At 37.3% G+C, this 23,158-nt stretch overlaps 1 protein-coding gene across 6 annotated transcripts in view; it reads right to left on the reverse strand.

Moving 5' to 3' along the window:
• The window catches only part of PLEKHA1 (pleckstrin homology domain containing A1), a 56,068-nt gene that overhangs the window by 26,719 nt on the left and 6,191 nt on the right, over nucleotides 1–23,158 (reverse strand). For all 6 annotated transcript variants that reach the window (XM_018041423.1, XM_018041424.1, XM_018041422.1 and 3 more), the window contains exons 2-3: nucleotides 9,672–9,832; nucleotides 2,027–2,083 (exon numbers count right to left, since the gene is read on the reverse strand). In XM_018041423.1, the coding sequence (XP_017896912.1) occupies nucleotides 2,027–2,083; nucleotides 9,672–9,812 (198 nt within the window). In that variant the 5' untranslated portion in view covers nucleotides 9,813–9,832. The remainder of the gene's footprint in view (nucleotides 1–2,026; nucleotides 2,084–9,671; nucleotides 9,833–23,158) is intronic.

Raw genomic sequence — 23,158 nt, forward strand, 5'->3', positions numbered from 1 at the left:
ATGCTCTCTTAACAAAATTGTTTTTTCTTCAAAGGAAGTATGAAGAAACTGAAAATAAACCAGTAAGTTTTATGTCACACATACAAACATTTTTGGTTTCATGTAATTTTCAAAATACCCTCAAGGAATACTCCAAAGAAACCATAATTCTTCCCAAATTGCATATTTCTAAATCAACTGCATGAGGAAATGGTTGGGTAAGGGCCAGATTGTATATTTAATAAAGTCCAAAAATCTGGAAGACACTAGTCTGCAATGAGGAAACCAATGGCACTGGATCCTCACTTACGCATTAAAGTACCCTGGGATAAGGGACCCCCTTCACTACATGCAGCACAGGGTTCCATCTGGAACGTGAACGACCAGCTGCACCTGGCTGTTGCTAGCCCTGTAGATGAAGGAGCTCACGTGGAAGCCCATGCATGGCTGTTGGCAGTGCTGCTGCCCAGGGTCAGGATTTGCAGCATCTGTTCTATACCTTCAGAAGGAATTCTAAGTTTAGGTTTCCTGACTGATTCCAACTACAAATTCAGAGCACTGAATCACAATGAAATTTGTTCCAGGGATAAATTCTGAGGGAAAAGTGGCATGTCTAAAGTACAGTACAAGTGTACAATTCAAACTTCAGTACGCTGCAGGGCAGAGACGAAACTTCACTACACAGAGAAGGTTATATTTAAAAAACAAAGCAGTGGAGGAGGGGAAAGCAGTGGCCAGTCAGTCTGTCTATTTAACTGAATTAATATCTTAATCCTTAAAAAGACCTCCCCTTTTAAAAAAGACCAGGCAATAGGCAATTGAAAAGATACAGGCATATGGGTAATTTCTACCTCAACTGCCTATTTCAATAAAATAGGCCTTTCCACATCACTTCACTAAGAGTCAAAAATCACTGCAGTATATGTAAACTGCAGGCAATCAAGTAAACTGATGAGGGGGTGGGGTGTTGGGGGGCATCTACAGTTTACTCTACAATGGAATCCTACACTTCCTAACAAAAGTCTCCATAGAATTTAAGTTGTAAGCCACCCTGAAGTATTACTAAATGTCTTAAATTTATAGGAACACTTGAGGTATACTTAAACAAAATTTGTCTTCTGCAAATTTACATAATAACAATTTTAAAGTAAAATGGTTCCCTTTAAACATGTAATTTTTGTTGACCAAGGACTATTTTATTTTTTGGTCAATAAGGATGAATAGCTCTATTATGATACTGATAACAAAGCTTTTTATTTATCAAAAATATCTTTTTCTTTTAAACAGAGGCATACTTGTAAATTGGTCCTCTGATGAAGACCTTTGCTAATAAATCCCAATATATGCATAACAGTATTTATATGCATATTATTTAATTATATCTTAAGTCATCACCAAGCTTATTACTTTCTGTAAAACAAAACTATTAATAGTTCCTCAGCATCTCTCTATCTCAGTTCCCAAAACACTAATAAAAGATAATAAGAGGGGAAAAACTACCTAATACAAAACTAAATTTTTGAAAAGAAAAATAATAGTATTGCAAAAATTTCTGAAAAGTCAACAAACATGAAAAGAAATTAGTAGAGACAAAGTCAAATGAGGGAAAAATCATCTTTCATCATGAAGATAGTTCATATTCTCCTCAAACTAAGACATAAAGAAACAAAGTCAAAGGTAGTGAGATTAAAAATTAGTTTAAATAAACACAGATTTAGAAAAATCTTCACCAGATTTCCCAAAGACAGAACCTGTTAACAGATCAATCTCCACTTCTGACATTCATATGCCTAATCATAAAAGCTAATGTTAACTTCGCAATTTGCTACATTCTATCATTTAACTCTGTATTCTTTCTAAATTTGATAAAATTTCCTAATTTTACCAAAGAACTTCCTAAACATAGTAATCAGGTACTGTTTTCAGTGTGATATGAACCACAACATCATCTTAAATGACAAAGAGAGGAGTCGGCTCCTTTTACTCATACTCTCATTCTAAGGGATCTTCATTCAAGCATGAATGTAAGACAATACAGAGAGACTACCTTTGAAATGTAGGTAAGTTTAATGGCGCCAACACGTGATGATCCAGAAGGTAGGTTCTATAAACAAATTATTAACATATAATTAATATCCAACATTCCAAATTTTTTTCACATAAAATGTCCTATACACACTAAAAAAAAGTTAAGAAATCAGATGTTTAGATGTCACACTTTACAAATTAACTTTTCAGTTCAAGTATTTACTAGGTTTGAAATCAAGTGGACAACACGGATAACAACACTGAACTCTTTCTGTTTCACCACAACACATTCTGTTATAGCTAAAGGCTATTTTGTTATCATTATATCTAAACTTTCTTCATGAGTTTAACAAACCATAAACAAGATCAGATTTTGTTTCAGAAAGCAATGGGGAAAAAATATTTAGACATAAAACAAATACAAAGGTAAGAAATTTCAAAAGAGTACATATATTACTTTGTTTTATTAAAATTATTAAATCACATATATCGCTTTAAAAAGACTGGATTTTCCCCCATTTAAATTATGTTCGTATTTATTACACCACTACTAGTCTACATTGATACCATTTTTCAAGAAAATTATTGACACTTTTAAAACAGGGAATGTATATAATTGGCACATTCATAGAAAATGTAATTTTTCTTCCCTTCTCAAGTTTGGGATATGGTATGTGTCTTAAAAGGAGAATCATTTCTGGCTGAGGCTATCAGAAAAGACTCAGTGGAAGAATGAAAAGCATTGAAGCTGGACTTTATAAAGAAAAAGTTTGAAACACAAAGAACAGGAGAGCAAATATTCCAGACAGAGAAACAGATGAGCTTCACTGAGGGGTTGAGGATGTTCTGTACTGAAACGGGAAAGAGACTGCTGAGCTGTAAAATGGGGTCACACAGGGTTGAAGTAGGAAACTGGTTTAGGAACTTAAACTAACAACCTAATCATAGAGAACCTAAATAAGAAACAAAGTAGCAAGGAATTTATACTGTTAAGACTTGGAGGGAATTCCCTAGCCATGCAGTGTTTAGGTCTCAGTCCTTTCAGTGTGGTAGCTGGGTATCAATCCCTGGTCAGGGAATTGGGATCCTGCAAGCAGCCAAAAATAAATAAATAAATAAATATATATATATATGTATATATATATATATATATATGTATATATGTATGTATGTATATAAAATTGAAGCCATTGAAGAAGGCTTGTAAGCAGTTCTGTAACCAAAACTGTGCTTTAATTAACATGTACTGGACTATAATAATCGGGGAAGATGGAGATGGGAAAACCAGATAGAAAAATCTGTGAAAAAGTAATAAACATAAAGACTGATAGATGATTTCAAAAGTAAAAGTAAATAAAACAATCCTGATTTTGAAAGCTTCCTCCACTATAGATTAAGGCTCAATTTTTAACTTCCTTTATAATAATGTACATCAAAGAAAAAAAAATCTATGGGTTTATTCTCATGAATGATTAGGAGGTACCTGTCTTAAACCTCTGTAAGCTTAGTGGAAACAGTTAATGATATGGAAGCCTAGACATTTAAAAGACGGGATTCTCAAACACTGATTATTGTTTATAGGGACAAGTCTTTTCAAAACTGTCACTTCTATGCAGAGTAAAACTGCGTCATGTTTTGCTTTAAACTCCAGACTATATATTGATATAAGCTTCTAAATTTATATCATAAACATGTACATAAAATTATAACTTTTAATGTGTATCTTTAAATGGTTGTCCTTATACTTAAAAGGGTTTTTTCTTTCCAATTTGGATAAGGAAATGAAACATTAAAATGTATTCAAGCTCTTCTAACCACTATCAAAGAGTTTTTCTTCCCAAATACTGCTATTCCACAATTTGAAATCATTATTTTTCTTTTAAGTCCTCCATAATTCTATCATTTGAACTAGCTGAATACAGCTCTAATCCCATGGGTGAGAAAACGAAATGAGCAACTATGTCCTGACTGTATGACATAAAGGGTCATAGATAGTGACACGGTACAATGAAATATAAGTACCTGGCAGATAAAGGATATTCAAAATATCTGGTTTCTACAAAGTGGTATGATTGCTGCCAATTTCAATCAGAAAAGAAGTGGGTTTCAAATCTGTCACTTGACAATGAATAAGAAATAATAAACTAGTATGACATTTAAGATAAAAAGAGAAACAAACTATTTATTCTTATGAGTCCTCTACTCATTTTGCAAAAATCCTCTTTCAGGTTTTTTCAAATTCACTTTCTAATAAAGCTACTTAATTAATTCTCCACCATTTCTCACACCACCAACAAAACACAGAAAGCCCCAAACTGATTCTCTAGTAATACTCTAGAACGGATTTTTAAACCAATGGTTAATGTAAAGAAAGCAGTGATCAGAGGAAGAATGGCTCCCTAAGGACAGGCTATTAAAATCAGTAAAACAGTGTTACAGCATGTAACATATGCAACCAGGTTGAATCATATGAAATCGCCATTTTTTCTTGGTAGATCAAAATGGTAGTAAAATGGCAATTTCATGTGGTTCAACCAAAATAACCTTAGCAAGACATTTTACTAAAGTTTTCATGAAGAGGTATGTCTTAATACATTTTAAAGTGACACAAAGCTGGTATTGAAGGCTAATACATTGGATGATAGAACGCAGATTGTAAAAGATTCTGATTAGTTGGAATGAAGAGATAAAATTATTAAGAACAAACTGAATAAAAAGACAGATTTAAAATTCTGCACTCCATTCAAAAAAACATGGGCTAATTAATTACACCACAGAAATCTGGCTTTAAAAAAAAAAGAGTTCATGTGAAGAAGATCTAGCTAAGTACACACTTTAACATATACCCTCCCTGCTACAGCCAAAGCCAACTGTTTTCCAGGTACGCCACAGGGTTCCTTACTTTGATTTCTTGCCCCACGCTATTGGGTGAGCACTGAATACCCATTTCTTCACATCCTGGCCAAAATCATACTCTTTCTTCCGAGTCAATTTCAAATGTTACTACCACTTCTGGGAAGACTTTCACTCCCTCTGCTAGCTACAATCACAACTTTCCTCTGAAATCCAAGTTTATGGTTCCTTTGGTGTAATACACATATTCTATTTTGTTCTTTTCCTTTAGTTCTGTTTAAGTGGAAAGTACTGACAAAAGGAGAAATTCTAAGGAGAAGAACCTATTATATAAAGACAAAGAAACAATCAAGCAGTTGTAAAAAACATTCAGGAGAAACTATACAAGAGTCAACCAGATCTTATGAAAGAGACAAATCAAGGGAAACTCATAGGTAGAACTGAGCGATGGCTTGTGTGGGGAGGAAAATCAGAAACTGGAATCTAGTAAACTGTAATCAGAGGGAGTCAAGAGGGGCCAAGTTACTCCCCACCTTGGAAAAGTGGAGTGGGATTGTGCTGCAGATTAAGAGATGGGCAATAAAAAGGAGGAAATGGATTCATGTTTTTTTAAAAAAGGAAAAAAAAACAAGGTAAACATGAACTTTGGATTTCTGCTGACTTGCTCCTTCTCCCAATGACTCTGGTCAAGTAAATAAAGGTATTAATCACATGGCTAGACAGACAGGTTACTATCACCCAAGGAAGTTGCTCACACTCAGAGATAAGGGAGTAACACAGGGTATCAATGTGTTCAATAAGGACAAAGGTAGAGAAGACACAGTTTCTAGCAAAAAAAGCCTCATACAAGGTCAGCAACCAAATAATGTAAATTGAATTAAAATACAAATAATCCTCCCAAATTTGAAAGGCTGCATGTGGATATAGCACCCAATGTATAGAGAATCAGAGGGTAAAAGTACATTAATGAATAGGCGATACAAAGAACTAGATTGGGCATACAGAACAATAATTAAAGCTGTCTCAAATATGATAAATGCCTTTTAGTAATGCGTAGTTCAGACAACATAGTGAACATCAGGGATAAATGGGTCTCTTGCATTAAGGAGGAGACTGAATTAATCCTAAGGATTATGATCTCTTACAACTCAAAAAAATTAGTTTGAAATTTACAATTTCTTATAATTATCAGTAGAAGTTGTCAGTAATATCTGGTATAGTAAATGATAAATGGATAAACTTCAAACCCAACATATATGACATTATATTTTCTAAAATAATGGCTGATGATAAACTTTCAGTTACATTGTGTGAGCTTGTATACATTATAAACCCCTAGAGGCCTTGATTATCACCTTATTACCTTTCATATAAGAGAATTTTTTTTTTATATTTAAACTATTTTATTTTATTTTTATTGTTTATTTTTTTTTAAGATTTAAAATGTTTTATTTTTATTTTTATTTTTTTTAAATTTTAAAATCTTTAATTCTTACACGCATTCCCAAACATGAACCCCCCTCCTACCTCCCTCCCCATAACATCTCTCTGGGTCATCCCCATGCACCAGCTCCAAGCATGCTGTATCCTGCATCAGACATAGACTGGCGATTCAATTCTTACATGATAGTGTACATGTTAGAATGTCATTGCAACGAAAAGAATAAAATACTTAGGAATATATCTACCTAAAGAAACTAAAGACCTATATATAGAAAACTATAAAACACTGATGAAAGAAATCAAAGAGGACACTAATAGATGGAGAAATATACCATGTTCATGGATCGGAAGAATCAATATAGTGAAAATGAGTATACTACCCAAAGCAATTTACAAATTCAATGCAATCCCTATCAAGCTACCAGCAACATTTTTCACAGAACTAGAACAAATAATTTCAAGATTTGTATGGAAATACAAAAAACCTTGAATAGCCAAAGCAATCTTGAGAAAGAAGAATGGAACTGGAGGAATCAACTTGCCTGACTTCAGGCTCTACTACAAAGCCACAGTCATCAAGACAGTATGGTACTGGCACAAAGACAGACATATAGATCAATGGAACAAAATAGAAAGCCCGGAGATAAATCCACACACATATGGACACCTTATCTTTGACAAAGGAGGCAAGAATATACAATGGAGTAAAGACAATCTCTTTAACAAGTGGTGCTGGGAAAACTGGTCAACCACTTGTAAAAGAATGAAACTAGATCACTTTCTAACACCCCACACAAAAATAAACTCAAAATGGATTAAAGATCTAAATGTAAGACCAGAAACTATAAAACTCCTAGAGGAGAACATAGGCAAAACACTCTCAGACATAAATCACAGCAGGATCCTCTATGACCCACCTCCCAGAATTCTGGAAATAAAAGCAAAAATAAACAAATGGGATCTAATTAAAATTAAAAGCTTCTGCACAACAAAGGAAACTATAAGCAAGGTGAAAAGACAGCCTTCTGAATGGGAGAAAATAATAGCAAATGAAGCAACTGACAAACAACTAATCTCAAAAATATACAAACAACTTCTGCAGCTCAATTCCAGAAAAATAAATGACCCAATCAAAAAATGGGCCAAAGAACTAAATAGACATTTCTCCAAAGAAGACATACAGATGGCTAACAAACACATGAAAAGATGCTCAACATCACTCATTATTAGAGAAATGCAAATCAAAACCACAATGAGGTACCACTTCACACCAGTCAGAATGGCTGCGATCCCAAAATCTGCAAGCAATAAATGCTGGAGAGGGTGTGGAGAAAAGGGAACCCTCCTACACTGTTGGTGGGAATGCAAACTAGTACAGCCACTATGGAGAACAGTGTGGAGATTCCTTAAAAAATTGCAAATAGAACTACCTTATGACCCAGCAATCCCACTGCTGGGCATACACACTGAGGAAACCAGAATTGAAAGAGACACATGTACCCCAATGTTCATCGCAGCACTGTTTATAATAGCTAGGACATGGAAACAACCTAGATGTCCATCAGCAGATGAATGGATAAGAAAGCTGTGGTACATATACACAATGGAGTATTACTCAGCTGTTAAAAAGAATACATTTGACTCAGTTCTGATGAGATGGATGAAACTGGAGCCGATTATACAGAGTGAAGTAAGCCAGAAAGAAAAACACCAATACAGTATACTAACACATACATATGGAATTTAGGAAGATGGCAATGACGACCCTGTATGCAAGACAGGGAAAGAGACACAGATGTGTATAATGGACTTTTGGACTCAGAGGGAGAGGGAGAGGGTGGGATGATTTGAGAATTTTTTTAAAAAACCTATCACTATCAAGCTCCAATTCACCATCTCTCCTTGGTCTGTCCCCATTAGAAGAGATGATGAGGGGATGTTTGCTTCCAGACTGGACTTGCTTTTCACAAAGTTCTGCTGGGATTACTCAGAACCCTGTGGCCTGTAAGGGTACTATCAACTTACTACTTCTTCAATTATCAAGTATTTATCCTATTCTCTTTTTTTTCTTTGATTTTTTTTACTGAAGTGTAGTTGATCTACAATGCTGTGTTAATTTCTGCTGCATATATATATACATATATATACACATGTGCAGAAAATGAATATATTATCTGCATGAATGAAGAAAATGAAAGAAAATGAATTCATTTTTATATTCTTTTCCATTATGGTTTATCTGAAAGTATTAAAGATAGTTCCCCACAACTCAAATTCTATATGAACAAATATAAATGTATTAGCAATATGCATTTTGCCTAATCTAAAATCAATATTGAAGAGAAAAAGAATACCACATTCGTTGTTAGGGGTTCTGGTTCCTTCTCTGGGAAACAGAACAGAACTTCCTACCAGTCCCTGCTCTCCTCAACTTTTCATTCCTCACCTGTAGAGGTCATCCCCTAGATCAGATCAGCTTTGAAGTTTGCTAGGGACTCATCTCTTGCTTTGCACATACTTCCTTGCAATATACATCTCAATTTGAATTAAGAGTTTCATGGGTAAAGAAAATTTAAAACTACTCAACAGATGATCTCCAGGCCAAGGCCTTTCACAGATTGTAAAAATGGGATTCTAATCTTTAATAGATGATATCTGCCCCCAATAATTTGAAAGGTAACCAAAAAAACCCACAAATTCACAAATGGCTGTCACTCAAATCTGACACTAAAAGATGAAAGGACTACACAAGTGCAAGAGTGTCAACTTGGTTAAGCAGCTTATTTACCAGAAGATAGTACTCTTGCCTGGAAAATCCCATGGGCAGAAGAGCCTGGTAGGCTGCAGTCCATGGGATTGCGAAGAGTGGGACTAAGCGACTTCACTTTCACTTTTCACTTTCATGCATTGGAGAAGGAAATGGCAACCCACTCCAGGGTTCTTGCCTGGAGAATCCCAGGGACGGGGGAGCCTGCTAGGCTGCCATCTATGGGGTCGCACAGAGTCAGACATGACTGAAGCAACTTAGCAGAGCAGCAGTAGTCTATCTTAGAGACAGTATCTTAAATCTAAATAATCCAAAAACTTTCTACCAGACTTAGAGTTGTTTCTCCCAAGGAAGGAAAAACAAACAAATGCCTAAATTTTTATCAAATAAACTGAGCTTCATCTTCTGAACTTCAACACAGTAGGATTTGGGGGAAAAGGGCAAGGAGAATAGTAGAAATAAGTAGTCAGTAGAAATAAATTTAAACATATGTTGTTTAGGAAGACAAATCCTAACACCTGAATAGTATATCAAATACTTTAATAATTAATAATTAAAATCCATATGCTGTTGAAGTGGGAACGTTTTGGATTTTACAAACCTGTGGATTATCCATGTACCATACAAAACTATCTTCTCTAGTATCCAGTATGAAGTACCTCCGAAGAAACTTCCCACTGTTTTCATTTTCTTCAATGTCTAGAAAACCACAGATGCGATTCTGACGATCCACATAAGGCATTTCTGGGCTTGAACATTACACTGTAAAAAAAAATTAGCAGTAAGTACTTCTCAGTGGACTTCAAGCACAAAATATGCTATGGTACAGTTAATTCAACAGTCTACTTTCCAACATTAGTTGGGAGCTGATTAATGTGAATACATAAAAGCAAGGGCAAAAATCACCTGAAATTAAGTTTACTGTGAGTGGTTACTATATGCAACTGTACACTGATAGGGACAAAAGAGAGCTATTCATCTCAGCTGAATAATTTACTTACTTTTTTCCCCATGAGTAGGCACCATCATCCCCTCTTCATGTTAACAGATAAGAAATTTAACACTGAGTAGGGGAAGTGACTTTCCAAAATTTGTGAACTAGTAGGTAATGAAACAAAACATGAACCAAAATTCTTGGACTCTAGAGTTTATATCTTAATCTTCCCATCTAAAACCCTTAGAATTATTAAACCAAAATGAATCAAAATAAAGTAAGCTAACACGATAAAAAGAGAGATAAGCAGGTATTCTATGCTTAGTAACTCAGTCATGTCTGACTTTTTTGCAATACCATGGACTGTAGCCCACCAGGCTCCTTGTCCATGGGGATTCTCCAGGCAAAAATACTGGAGTGGGTTGCCATGCCCTCCTCCAGGGGTTCTTCCCAACCCAGGGATCAAATACAGGTCTGCAGCATTGCAGGTGCATACTTTACTGTCTGAGTCACCAGTAAAGCAAGTATTATATGCCTCCTAACAGAAGACACAACATCAGCAATGAAGTGCATATAAAAAAGTTTTATCTCAATCTGATCAAGTCTTTAGATTTCTGTAAGGTCAACTCATAATGCATAGAAAATAAAGACCACAGAGGAACATATCAAACTGCACCACAGTTATTCAATCAGCAAAAGTGGGAAACATTAGGACCAAAAGTACATTTTATTCAGCAAATAAATATTATAGGAAAAAGAGAGGAGAGAGAAGTTACAGATGAAAAGGAACTTCAGAGGCATATCATACTTTGATTCTGAAGCACTGAAATTTTTGCTGTGTTGATTAAAGTTAAAAACCATAACTTGGGTAAAAGGCAGTGTTTCCATCCATTTTTCCCTAGAACTATAGATATGTGATTCCCTCCTGATGTGATGCAAATCTCTAGATTGTTCTTACTCTGGTCCTTCTAGAGCCAGTGTCAACATCTTGTGACAGCTTGAATTATTTATGTAACTAGTTCTTCATTAAACTCATGGTGAAAATTCAGTTAGAATATGCCCTGATACACTGCCTATCTAAATCACTTATCTGTATGCAGCTAGAGAAATGGTGAAACACACCAAAATTTTTTAAACAAAACTATCTATTAAGTTTGTATACATGTATTATCATAAATCTGATACTTGGAGATGATTTTTTAATAAACTTACCCAAAGTTTTTAAAAACTTCTAAAATGTAACCAAAACTTGAAAAATTAATACACTATGCTAACACATATTGACAGGTAAAAACTATCAACTTGTGTGGTATACTGCTATGAAGAAAGACACAGGCCAAAGGAACAGAATTAAGAGTCCAGAGACAAACCCATACAACTGTGGCTGATTTTCATCAAGGGTGTCAATACCATTCAATGGGAAAGAAAAGCCGCTTTAACAAACATGGCTGGGACAACTGGCTATTCATATGAAACTGTTATATTCTTTACTCTCTGTCATGTCAGACTCTGTAACTCCTCTGTCTCCAGACAAGAATTCTGGAGAGCGTTGCTATGCCCTCCTCCAGGGGATCTTCCCAACCCAGGGACTGAAGCCAGGTCTCCTGCATTGCAGGTAGATTCTTTACCACCTGAGCCACCAGGGAAGCCCTATTCATATGCTTTAGAATTAAACTGGACCCCTATCTTACAGGGCTTCCCTGAGAGCTCAGTAAAGAATCTGCCTGCAGATGGTGGACACATGTCCACCCGTGGCTGATTCGTGTCAATGGATGGCCAAAACCACCACAATATTGTAAAGTAATTCAGTTCAGTTCAGTCACTCAGTCATGTCCAACTCTTTGTGACCCCATGAATTGCAGCATGCCAGGCCTCCCTGTCCATCACCAACTCTCAGAGTTTACTCAAACTCATGTCCATCGAGTCGGTGATGCCATCCAGCCATCTCATCCTCTGTCATCCCCTTCTCCTCCTGCCCCCAATTCCTCCCAGCATCAGAGTCTTTTCCAATGAGTCAACTCTTCACATGAGGTGGCCAAAGTACTGGAGTTTCAGCTTTAGCATCATTCCTTCCAAATCCCGGGGCTGATCTCCTTCAGAATGGACTGGTTGGATCTCCTTGCAGTCCAAGGGACTCTCAAGAGTCTTCTCCAACACCACAGTTCAAAAGCATCAATTCTTAGGTGCTCAGCTTTCTTCACAGTCCAACTCTCACATCCATACATGACCACTGGAAAAACCATAGCCTTGACTAGACAGACCTTTGTTGGCACAGTAATATCTCTGCTTTTCAATATGCTATCTAGGTTGATCATAACTTTCCTTCCAAGGAGTAAGCGTCTTTTAATTTCGTGGCTGCAATCACCATCTGCAGTGATTTTGGAGCCCCCCAAAATAAAGTCTGACACTGTTTCCACTGTTTCCCCATCTATTTGCCATGAAGTGATGGGACCAGATGCCATGATCTTAGTTTTCTGAATGTTGAGCTTTAAGCCAACTTTTTCACTCTCCTCTTTCACTTTCATCAAGAGGCTTTTTAAAGTAATTAGCCTCCAATTAAAATAAATTAATTGAAAAAGAAAAAAGAATCTGCCTGCAATGCAGGAGACCCCAGTTGAATTCCTGGGTTGGGAAGATCCGCTGGAGAAGGGATAGGCTAACCTACTCCAGTATTCTTGGGCTTCCCTTGTGGCTCAGCTGGTAAAGAATCCACCTGCAATGAGGGAGACCTGTGTTTGATCCCTGGATTGGGAAGATCCCCTGGAGAAGGGAAAGGCTACCCACTTCAGTATTCTGGCCTGGAGAATTCCATGAACTGTACAGTCCATGGGGTCACCGAGAGTCGGATATGACTGAGCAACTTTCACTTTCACATCTTACACCATATACAAAAAAATAACTCAAAATGAATTAATCAAAATATAACAGCTAAAACTACAAAACTTTAGGAAAACAGAAGAAAATCCATGACCTTGGATTTGGCAATGAATTCTTATATATGAGACTGAAAGCACAAGCAACAAAAGAAAAAATAAGACAAATTGGACTTCACAAACATTAAAAAAACTTTTGCATCAAAGGACATCAGGAAAATGAAACAAAACCCTATAGAATGGGAGGAAATATTTGAAGTCACAGTCTAATATCCAGAGTATACCAAAACAACTCTTAAACTCAACAACAAAAGTACAAATACAGTTTAAAAATGGACAAAGGACTTAAAAAGACATTCCTCTCAAAGAAGAGAAGCAAATGGCCAACCAGAACACAAAAAGATGCTCGAATTATCTGTCACTAGGGAAACGTAAATCAAAAGCACAATGAGCTACCACTTCACACCCACTAGAATGGATATAATTAAGAGAGGAAAATAATAAGTATCGGCAAGGAAGTAGAGAAACTGGAACCCTCCTACATCGCTGGTGGGAATGTAAATGGCACAACAGCTGCATAAAACAGTTTGGTGAGTCTTCAAAAGTTAATCACAGAATGACCATGTGACTCAGCATCTCCACTCCCAGGTATATATCCAAAAGAATTAAAACACTTATACATGAACTTATGCTTACACTTATACTCAACTTATACTCACTTATACATGAACACTGATGGCCAATACTAACCACAAGAGCCAAAAAGTATAAACAACCCATGTCCATCAACATGTATAATACATACAATGTAATATTATCCAGACACAGAAAGGAATGAGCTATCAATACTTTCAGTCAAATTCCAACATATTTTATAAAAACTGATGAGGTGATTCTATTCTTTTTTTTTTTTTTTGATGATTCTATTCTGTACGTTGAAATGCAAAGACCTAGAAAAGCTAAATCTATTTTCCAAAGAACAGACTTATACTACTTGATTTCAAGACTAACCATAGAACTACAGCAATAAAGATAGTGTAGGATTGGTAAAAAGATAACAATAAATACAGGGAACAGAATAGCATCCAGAAACAGACTCATATATATACTGTCAACAGACTTTCAACAGATGTCAATGCAATTCCAAACATCTTCAATAAATGATGTTGGAATAATTAGTGAGTCATGTGGAAAAAAAATAACTTGAAATGGATTGGAAACCTAATATACAATTAAAATTCTAATACATTTATATATACACATATATAAAATATATACTGATAAATATTTTATGACTATATGGGATTCCCAGGTAGCTCAGTGGTAAAGAATCCACCTGTCAATGCAGGAGATTCCGGAGATGTGGGTTGGATCCCTGAGTTGGGCAGATCCCCTGGAGGAGGAAACGGCAACACACTCTAGTATCCTTGTCGGGAAAATCCCAAGGACAGGAGAGGGCTACAGTCTGTGGGGTTGCACAGACTCGGACACGACTGAGCGTGCACACACATACATGAACATATACATACATGAATGAAAGTTTTCATGACCTTAGGGTTAGATAAAGATTTCTTAGGTAAGACACGAAGAGCCTAAACCATAGACATGGTTAATATAATGGACTTAATAAAAATTAAAAACTGCTCTTTGAAAGACATCAGTAAGAAGTCAAATGAAGAGCTGCAGAACATGAGAAAATATTCAGTACACATATATCTATCACATAACACATATCCAAAAACAGGCAAGAACTATTACAATAAGACAAACAAAAAAACTGGAAAATAGGCAAAAAAAGTCTGGACAAGTCAACAAAGAAGACAATGGTTTTTTTAAAATAATAAAAAGGGAAAAGACATACAAATAATAAATAAGCATATAAAGATGCTCATCATCATTAGTCAAGAAGATGCTACAAATAAAACCTGTGAGATAACACTGCACACCTACTAAAATGGCTAAAACAAAAACAAAGAAAACCCTGCCAATACCTAATGCTGTCAAGAATGTTAAGCAAATGAACACTCTCTCATATGACTGAAGGGAATGCAAAATGGCAAAGCAACTTCGGAAGACACTTTGGCAGTTTCTTAGAAAGTTATACCTACCCTTAACAATACGACCCAGCAATCCCACTCCTAGGTATTTATCCCAGTGAATCGCAATCTTTCGTTTACACAAAGTGAAGTGAAAATGAAAGTCGCTCAGTTGTGTCCAACTCTTTGAGACCCCATGGACTGTCCATGGGATTCTCCAGGCCAGAATACTGGAGTGGGTAGCCTTCTCCTTCTCCAGGGGATCTTCCCGACCCAGGGATGGAACCCAGTCTCCTGCACTGCAGGCAGATTCTTTACCAGCTGAGCCACCAGGAAAGCCCATCTATATGCAAATGTCTAAAATGACATTATTCATAATTGGCAAAACGCAGAAACAATCCAAATGTTCTCTAACTGGTAAATGAAGACACTGTGTTATATCCAATACAGTGGAATACTACCTAGCAAAATAAAGGAACAAAGTAGAGATATATACAATGTGTGTAAATGCCAGATGCATTTTGCTAAGTGAGAGAAGTCAGACCACAAGGCTACAGGGACAGAGAACGAATCAGTGACAGTGGCTGACTTCAAAGGGTAATTTATGGAGTGACGAAACTGTTCTGATCATGACTGTGATAGGACACACAACCATGCATTTATCAAAAATAGCAGGCTCACACACCAGAGTGAGCTGTACTGCATACAAAAAAAAAAAAAAAAAACCTACAGTGACATAAAGCAGACAACAGTTGCTAGGGCTTGTGACAGGCATGACTACAAAAGAACACTAGAGAAAAAATTTTTTGGCAACATAGATGTTGCATATCTAGACTGTGGTACAGCCTAAACAATTACATGCATTGATCAAAACTTATAGAACTGTACAATAAAATGGGTAAAATTCACTGTATGTAGAATTATACCTCAATAATGGTGATATGTTCTTGAAACATATACACTCACCCAGAATGGCTAAAATTAAAACAGACTGACACCATCAAATATTGTCAAAGGTGTGGTGCATCCAGAATTTATGTATTGCTGATGAGAATGTAAAATGGTACAAGCACTGTGGGAAAAGTTCTGGCAATAAAACCAAACATACACCTAACCCAGCCATTCTATTCCTAAGTATTTACTCAAGAGAAATGAAAGTATATTCACGCAAAGAGTAATTCATAAATATTCATAGCCGCTTTATTCATAATAGCTCCAAACCAGAAACAACACAAATGTCCATCAAAAGGTGAATAGATTTTGAAAACATAGTACATTTATAGTATGGAATAGCACTTTACAATATAAAGGAACTTGTAATGCATGCAACAATATGGCCAAAACTCATCAATTGTTAACTTTAAAAGTTTAGTTTATGTCCTTTAACTCCAAAATTTTTTGTAAATCCAGAACAAAAAATTCACTGATAAATGTGACTACAAATAACTTTTTAAAAAATATTCTGTGTGGCAAGTCCTGATAGTAAGTCAAAACCAGTGGAAAATACTTGCGCCTTACATGACAAAAGGCTAATCTCCCTAAAATTTAGCTTGCAAAAAATGTCAAGGGAAATATATCAAAACTTCAATAGAAAAATCAGTTAAGACATGAACAGATATTCCACAAGGAAAAATATAAAAATGACCCTTAAATATATGAAGAGATGGTCAACTTCACTCATATAACAAAATCCCAAAATAACATACAGAGATATAGCAGACATTGCTACTGACATCACAAAAAAAGGCAACAGACTTCATGTGCCTCCTTGTGGAATTTATACCATCTATCATTTATGTGGGAAAAAAAGTGTAAAAATACCCAAATCAAGATCTAACTACCAATTTACAGGAAACAGAGAAGACAGAGAAAAGAACATGTTCAACTATATCAGAGATTCAAATAGAAAAAATTCACACTCTTGGGAAGTTTCTCAGGACAAACAACATGGTTTCTTCAGAAATAAATTCCAAAGGAGCAGCGGGAAAGAAACTGGAGGAAGAGCCTATATATTAAAAGACCTGAAAAGACATAATAGCAACAGGAGGACCTTATTTAAATCTTGTTAATAACAACAACACTGGTTTATCTAAGGAAACTGGATATTTGAATACTGCCTCAAGATATTAAGGAAATAGCTAATTTTTTTTCCAGTGCAATGATATTGTGGTTATATTACTAAGAAAATGGATCCTTATAATCTAAAGATATTTATTCACACAAAGTGTTACCTGAATAATCTGGAAGGAGGGAAGGATAAAGGAGGGATGGCCCAGGTTGATATCTGTTGGGGCTAAATGCTGGGTACTATTGTTATACCATTCTGTCTACTTCTGTGGATATTCACAGCTCTTCATTACAAAAAGAAAAGTTCCCCCCAAAATCTATACTGCACAGAGACACCATTTCTCATCTATGAGACTGGCAAAAATTCAAAAGTTTGATAATATGCTATAATAGTAAGGCTGTGAGAAAATAGGAACTCTCTTAAATTGCTGGTGGGAATGCAGAATGGTACAGCCCTACCAAGGTGAATTTGGCATCATTTAACAAAATCAAATGTGCATTTCTCCTATGACTGACAATCCTACTTGCTACTGTAATTCTGTAACTTTTTTATTTAAATGATAGTACTTCATGTACCTCAGCAATAGGACAATGCAAACATATTGATGCTATGATTATATTTAAAACAAAACAATTTTTATTTGCTATTAGGAATCTGAATTTTCACAATAAAAGAAAAAATAAACAAATGCAACACAAAAGGAAAAATTCTACACAATTCATCTGATTTAGTATGATGGAACGCTACGACAAACCTCAGTTCAGTTCAGTTCAATCCCTCAGTCATGTCCAACTCTTTGCAAACCCATGGACTGCAGCACGCCAGGCCTCCCTATCCATCACCAACTCCCAGAGTTTACTCAAACTCATGTCCATTGAGTCGGTGATGCCATTCAACCATCTTATCCTCTGTCATCCCCTTCTCCTCCCTCCTTCAATCTTTCCCAACATCAGGGTCTTTTCAATAAGTCAGTTCTTCGCATGAGGTGGCCAAAGTATTGGACTTTCAGCTTCAGCATCAGTGCTTCCAACGAATATTCAGGACTGATTTCCTTTAGGATGGACTGGTTGGATCTCCTTGCAGTCCAAAGGACTCTCAAGAGTCTTCTCCAATACCACAGTTCAAAATCATCAATTCTTCAGCACTCAGCTTTCTTTATGGTCCAACTCTCATATCCATATATGACTACTGGAAAAACCATAGCTTTGACCAGACAGACCTTTGTTGGCAAAGTAATGTCTCTGCTTTTTAAAATGCTGTCTAGGTTGGTCCTAACTTTTCTTCCAAGGAGTAAATGTCTTTTAATTTCATGGCTGCAGTCACCATCTGCAGTGATTTTGAAGCCCCCAAAAATAAAGTCTGACACTGTTTTTACTCTTTCCCCATCTATTTGCCATGAAGGGATGGGACCAGATGCCATGATCTTAGTTTTCTGAATGTTGAGCTTTAAGCCAGGTTTTTCACTGTCCTCTTTCACTTTCATCAAGAGGCTCTTTAGTTCTTCACTTTCTGCCATAAGGGTGGTGTCATCTACATATCTGAGGTTATTGATATTTCTCCCAGGAATCTTCATTCCAGCTTGTGCTTCAGCCAGGCATTTCACGTGATGTACTCTGCATACAAGTTAAATAAGCAGGGTGACAATATACAGCCTTGATGTACTCCTTTCCCTATTTGGAACTAGTCTGTTGTTCCATGTCCAGTTCTAACTGTTGCTTCCTGACCTGCATATAGGTTTCTCAAGAGGCAGGTCAGGTGGTCAGGTATGCCCATCTCTTTCAAAATTTTTCACAGTTTTTTGTGATCCACACAGTCAAAGGCTTTGGTATAGTCAATAAAGCAGAAATAGATGTTTTTCTGGAACTCTCTTGCTTTTTTGATGATCCAGCAGATGTTGGCAATTTGATCTCTGATTCCTCTGCCTTTTCTAAATCCAGCTTGAACATCTGGAAGTTCACAGTTCACATACTATTGGAGCCTGGCTTGGAGAATTTTGAGCATTACTTTACTCTTGAGAAACCTATATGCAGGTCAAGAAGCAATAGTTAGAACTGGACATGGACCATCAGACTGGTTCCAAATAGGGAAAGGAGTAGGTCAAGGCTGTATATTGTCACCCTGCTTATTTAACTTATATGCAGAGTACATCATGAGAAATGCTGGGCTGGTAGAAGCACAAGCTGGAATCAAGACTGCCAGGAGAAATATCAATAACCTCAGTTACGCAGATGACACCACCCTTATGGCAGAAAGTAAAAAGGAACTAAAAAGCCTCTTGATGAAACTGAAAGAGGACAGTGAAAAAGTTGGCTTAAAACCTAACATTCAGAAAACAAAGATCATGGCATCCGGTCCCATCACTTCATGGCAAATAGATGGGGAAACAGTGGAAACAGTGTCAGACTTTATTTTGGGGGGCTTCAAAATCACTGCAGATGGTGACTGCAGCCACGAAATTAAAAGACGCTTACTCCTTGGAAGGAAAGTTATGACCAACCTAGATAGTGAAGTCGCTCAGTCATGTTCGACTCTTTGCGACCCCCTGGACACCAGGCTCCTCCGTCCATGGGATTTTCTAGGCAAGAATACTGGAGTGGGTTGCCATTTCCTTCTCCAACCAACCTAGACAGCGTATTGAAAAGCAGAGATATTACTTTGCCAACAAAGGTCCATCTAGTCAAGGCTATGGTTTTTCTACTGGTCATGTATGGATGTGACAATTGGACTGTGAAGAAAGCTGAGGGCCGAAGAATTGATGCTTTTGAAATGTGGTGTTGGAGAAGACTCTTGAGAGTCCCTTGGACTGCAAGGAGATCCAACCAGTCCATCCTAAAGGAGATCCAGTCCTGGGTGTTCTTTGGAGGACTGATGCTGAAGGTGAAACTCCAATACTTTGGCCATCTCATGCGAAGAGCTGACTCACTGGAAAAGACTCTGATGCTGGGAGGGATTGGGAGCAGGAGGAGAAGGGGACAACAGAGGATGAGATGGCTGGATGGCATCACTGACTCGATGGACATGAGTTTGAGTAAACTCCGAGAGTTGGTGATGGACGGGGAGGCCTGGCGTGCTGTGATTCATGGGGTCACAAAGAGTCAGACATGACTGACTGACTGAACTGAACTTACTAGTGTGTGAGATGAGTGCAATTGTGTGGTAGTTTGAGCATTCTTTGGCATTGCCTTTCTTTAGGATTGGAATGAAAACTGACCTTTTCCAGTCCTGTGGCCACTGCTGAGTTTTCCAAATTTGCTGGCATATTGAGTGCAGCACTTTCACAGCATCATCTTTTAGGATTTGAAATAGCTCAACTGGAATTCCATCACCTCCACTAGCTGTGTTCTTAGTGATGCTTCCTAAGGCCCACTTGACTTCACATTCCAGATGTCTAGCTCTAGTTGAGTGATCACACCATCGTGATGATCTGGGTCGTGAAGATCTTTTTTGTATAGCTCTTCCATGTAGTCTTGCCACCTCTTCTTAGTATCTTCTGCTTCTGTTTGGTCCATGCCATTTCTGTCCTTTATTGTGCCCATCTTTGCATGAAATGTTCCCTTGGTGTCTCTAATTTTCTTGAAGAGATCTCTAATCTTTTCCATTCTATTGTTTTCCTCTATTTCTTTGCACTGATCACTGAGGAAGGCTTTCTTATCTCTCCTCACTAGTCTTTGGAACTCTGCATTCAAATGTGTGTATCCTTCCTTTTCTCCTTCGCTTTTGCTTGTCTTTTTTTCACAGCTATTTGTAAGGTCTCCTCAGACAACCATTTTGCCTTTTTGCATTTCTTTTTCTTGGGGGCAGTCTTGATACCTGTCTCCTGTCATGAACCTCTATCCATCGTTCTTTGGCACTCTGTCAGATCTAGTCCCTTGAATCTATTTGTCACTTCCATTGTATAATTGTAAGGGATTTGACTTAGGTCATACCTGAAGGGTCTAGTGGTTTTCCCTACTTTCTTCAATTTAAGTCTGAATTTGGCCATAAGGAGTTCATGATTTGAGCCACAGTTAGCTCCCGGTCTTGTTTTTGCTGACTGTATACAGCTTCTCCATATTTGGCTGCAAAGAATATAATTAATCTGATTTTGGTACTGACCATCTGGTGATGTCCATGTGTAGAGTCTTCTCTGGTGTTGTTGGAAGAGGGTGTTTGCTATGACCAGTGCATTCTCTTGGCAAAACTCTATTAGTCTTTGCCCTGCTTCATTCTGTACTTCAAGGCCAAATTTGCCTGTTACTCCAGGTGTTTCTTGACTTCCTACTTTTGCATTTCAGTCCTCTATAATGAAAAGGTCACCTTTTTGGGGTGTTAGTTCTAGAAGGTCTTGGAGGTCTTCATAGAACTGTTCAGCTTCTTCAGCATTACTGGTCAGGGCATAGACTTGGATTACCGTGATATTGAATGGTTTGCCTTGGAAATGAACAGAGATCATTCTGTCATTTTTGACTTTGCACTAAATACTATATTTTGGACTCTTTTGTTGACTATGATGGCTACTCCATTTCTTCTAAGGGATTCTTGCCCACAGTAATAGATGTAATGGTCATCTGAGTTAAATTCACCCATTCCAGTCCATTTTAGTTTGCTGATTCCTAAAATGATTCCTGCCCATCAGAACAAGACCCAGTTTCCCCCTCAGTCACTCTCTCCCATCAAGAAGCTTCCATAAGCCTCTTATCCTTCTCCATCAGAGGGCAGACAGACTGAAAACCACAATCACAGAATACTAACCAATCTGATCATATGGAGCACAGCCTTGTCTAACTCAGTGATTAACTATGAGCCATGCCATGTAGGGCCACCCAAGACAGACGGGTCATGGTGCAGAGTTCTGATAAAATGTGGTCCACTGGAGAAGGGAATGGCAAACCACTTCAGTATTCTTGCCTTGAGAACCCCATGAACAGTATGAAAGGCAAAAAGATAGGACACTGAAAGATGAACTCCCCAGGTCAGTAGGTGCCTATTATGCTACTGGAGATCACTGGAGAAATAACCCCAGAAAGAATGAAGAGACAGAGTCAAAGCAAAAACAACACCCAGTTATGGATGTGACTGGTGATAGAAGCAAAGTCCGACGCTATAAAGAGCAATATTGCATAGGAACCTGGAATGTTAGGTCCATGAGTCAAGGCAAATTGGAAGTGGTCAAAGAAGAGACGGCAAGAGTGAACATTGACATTTTAGTAATCAGCAAGCTAAAATGGACTGGCATGACAAACCTAGACAGCATATTAAAAAGCAGAGACATCACTTTGCTGAGAAAGGTCTGTAGAGTCAAAGCTATGATTTTCCCAGTAGTCATGTATGGATGTGAGAGTTGGACCATAAAGAAAGCTGAGTGCTGAAGAATTGATGATTTTGAACTGTGGTGTTGGAGAAGACTCTTGAGAGTCCTTTGGACTGCAAGGAGATCCAACCAGTCCATCCTAAAGGAAATCAACCCTGAATATTCACCAGAAGGACTAATGCTGAATCTGAAGCTCCAATACTTTGGCCACCTGATGCAAAGAGCTGCTGACTCAGTGTAAAAGAGGCCGATGCTAGGGAAGATTGAAGACAAAAGGAGAAGAGGGTCCATGGACATGAATTTGAGCAAACTTCGGGAGACAGTGGAGGCATCTCACACTTAACAAACTGGGTGCAGATACACCCCCTCGGCAATCTGTTCCCCTCTGTCCTTCCCATCTCAGTAAACAGTCACTCACTTCTTCCAGCTGTTCAGGCAAAATTTGGAGTCACAGTGGATCAAGACTTCTCTCGTTCCATGTCCAATCCATAAGAAAATCCTATTTGCTCCATCTTCTAAATGTCCAGAATCCCACCACTTCTCACCAGATGCATTGCTGCCATTCTGGCCCAAGATACCATTACCTCTCAGCTGGATTATTCCAAGGGCTCCCGCTTCACTCCATTCTTCGTAAAGCTGTCAGTGATCTCATTAAAACACATAGTCAAGTGTTTATTCAATATTTGCAAGTAAACATTCATTTGATTTAATCCTTATAACAACAATTTTATAGATGAGAAAACCAAAGAATAGAAGATTTTTTGTTTAACTTTTTATTTTGTATTGGGGTATAGCTGATTAACAATGATATGACAGTTTCAAGTGATCAGCAAAGGATCTCAGCCATACATATACATGTATTCATTCTCCCCCAAACTCCCCTCTCA

This window comes from Capra hircus, chromosome 26 (genome assembly GCF_001704415.2).
Source record: "Capra hircus breed San Clemente chromosome 26, ASM170441v1, whole genome shotgun sequence".
Classification (NCBI taxonomy): domain Eukaryota; kingdom Metazoa; phylum Chordata; class Mammalia; order Artiodactyla; family Bovidae; genus Capra; species Capra hircus.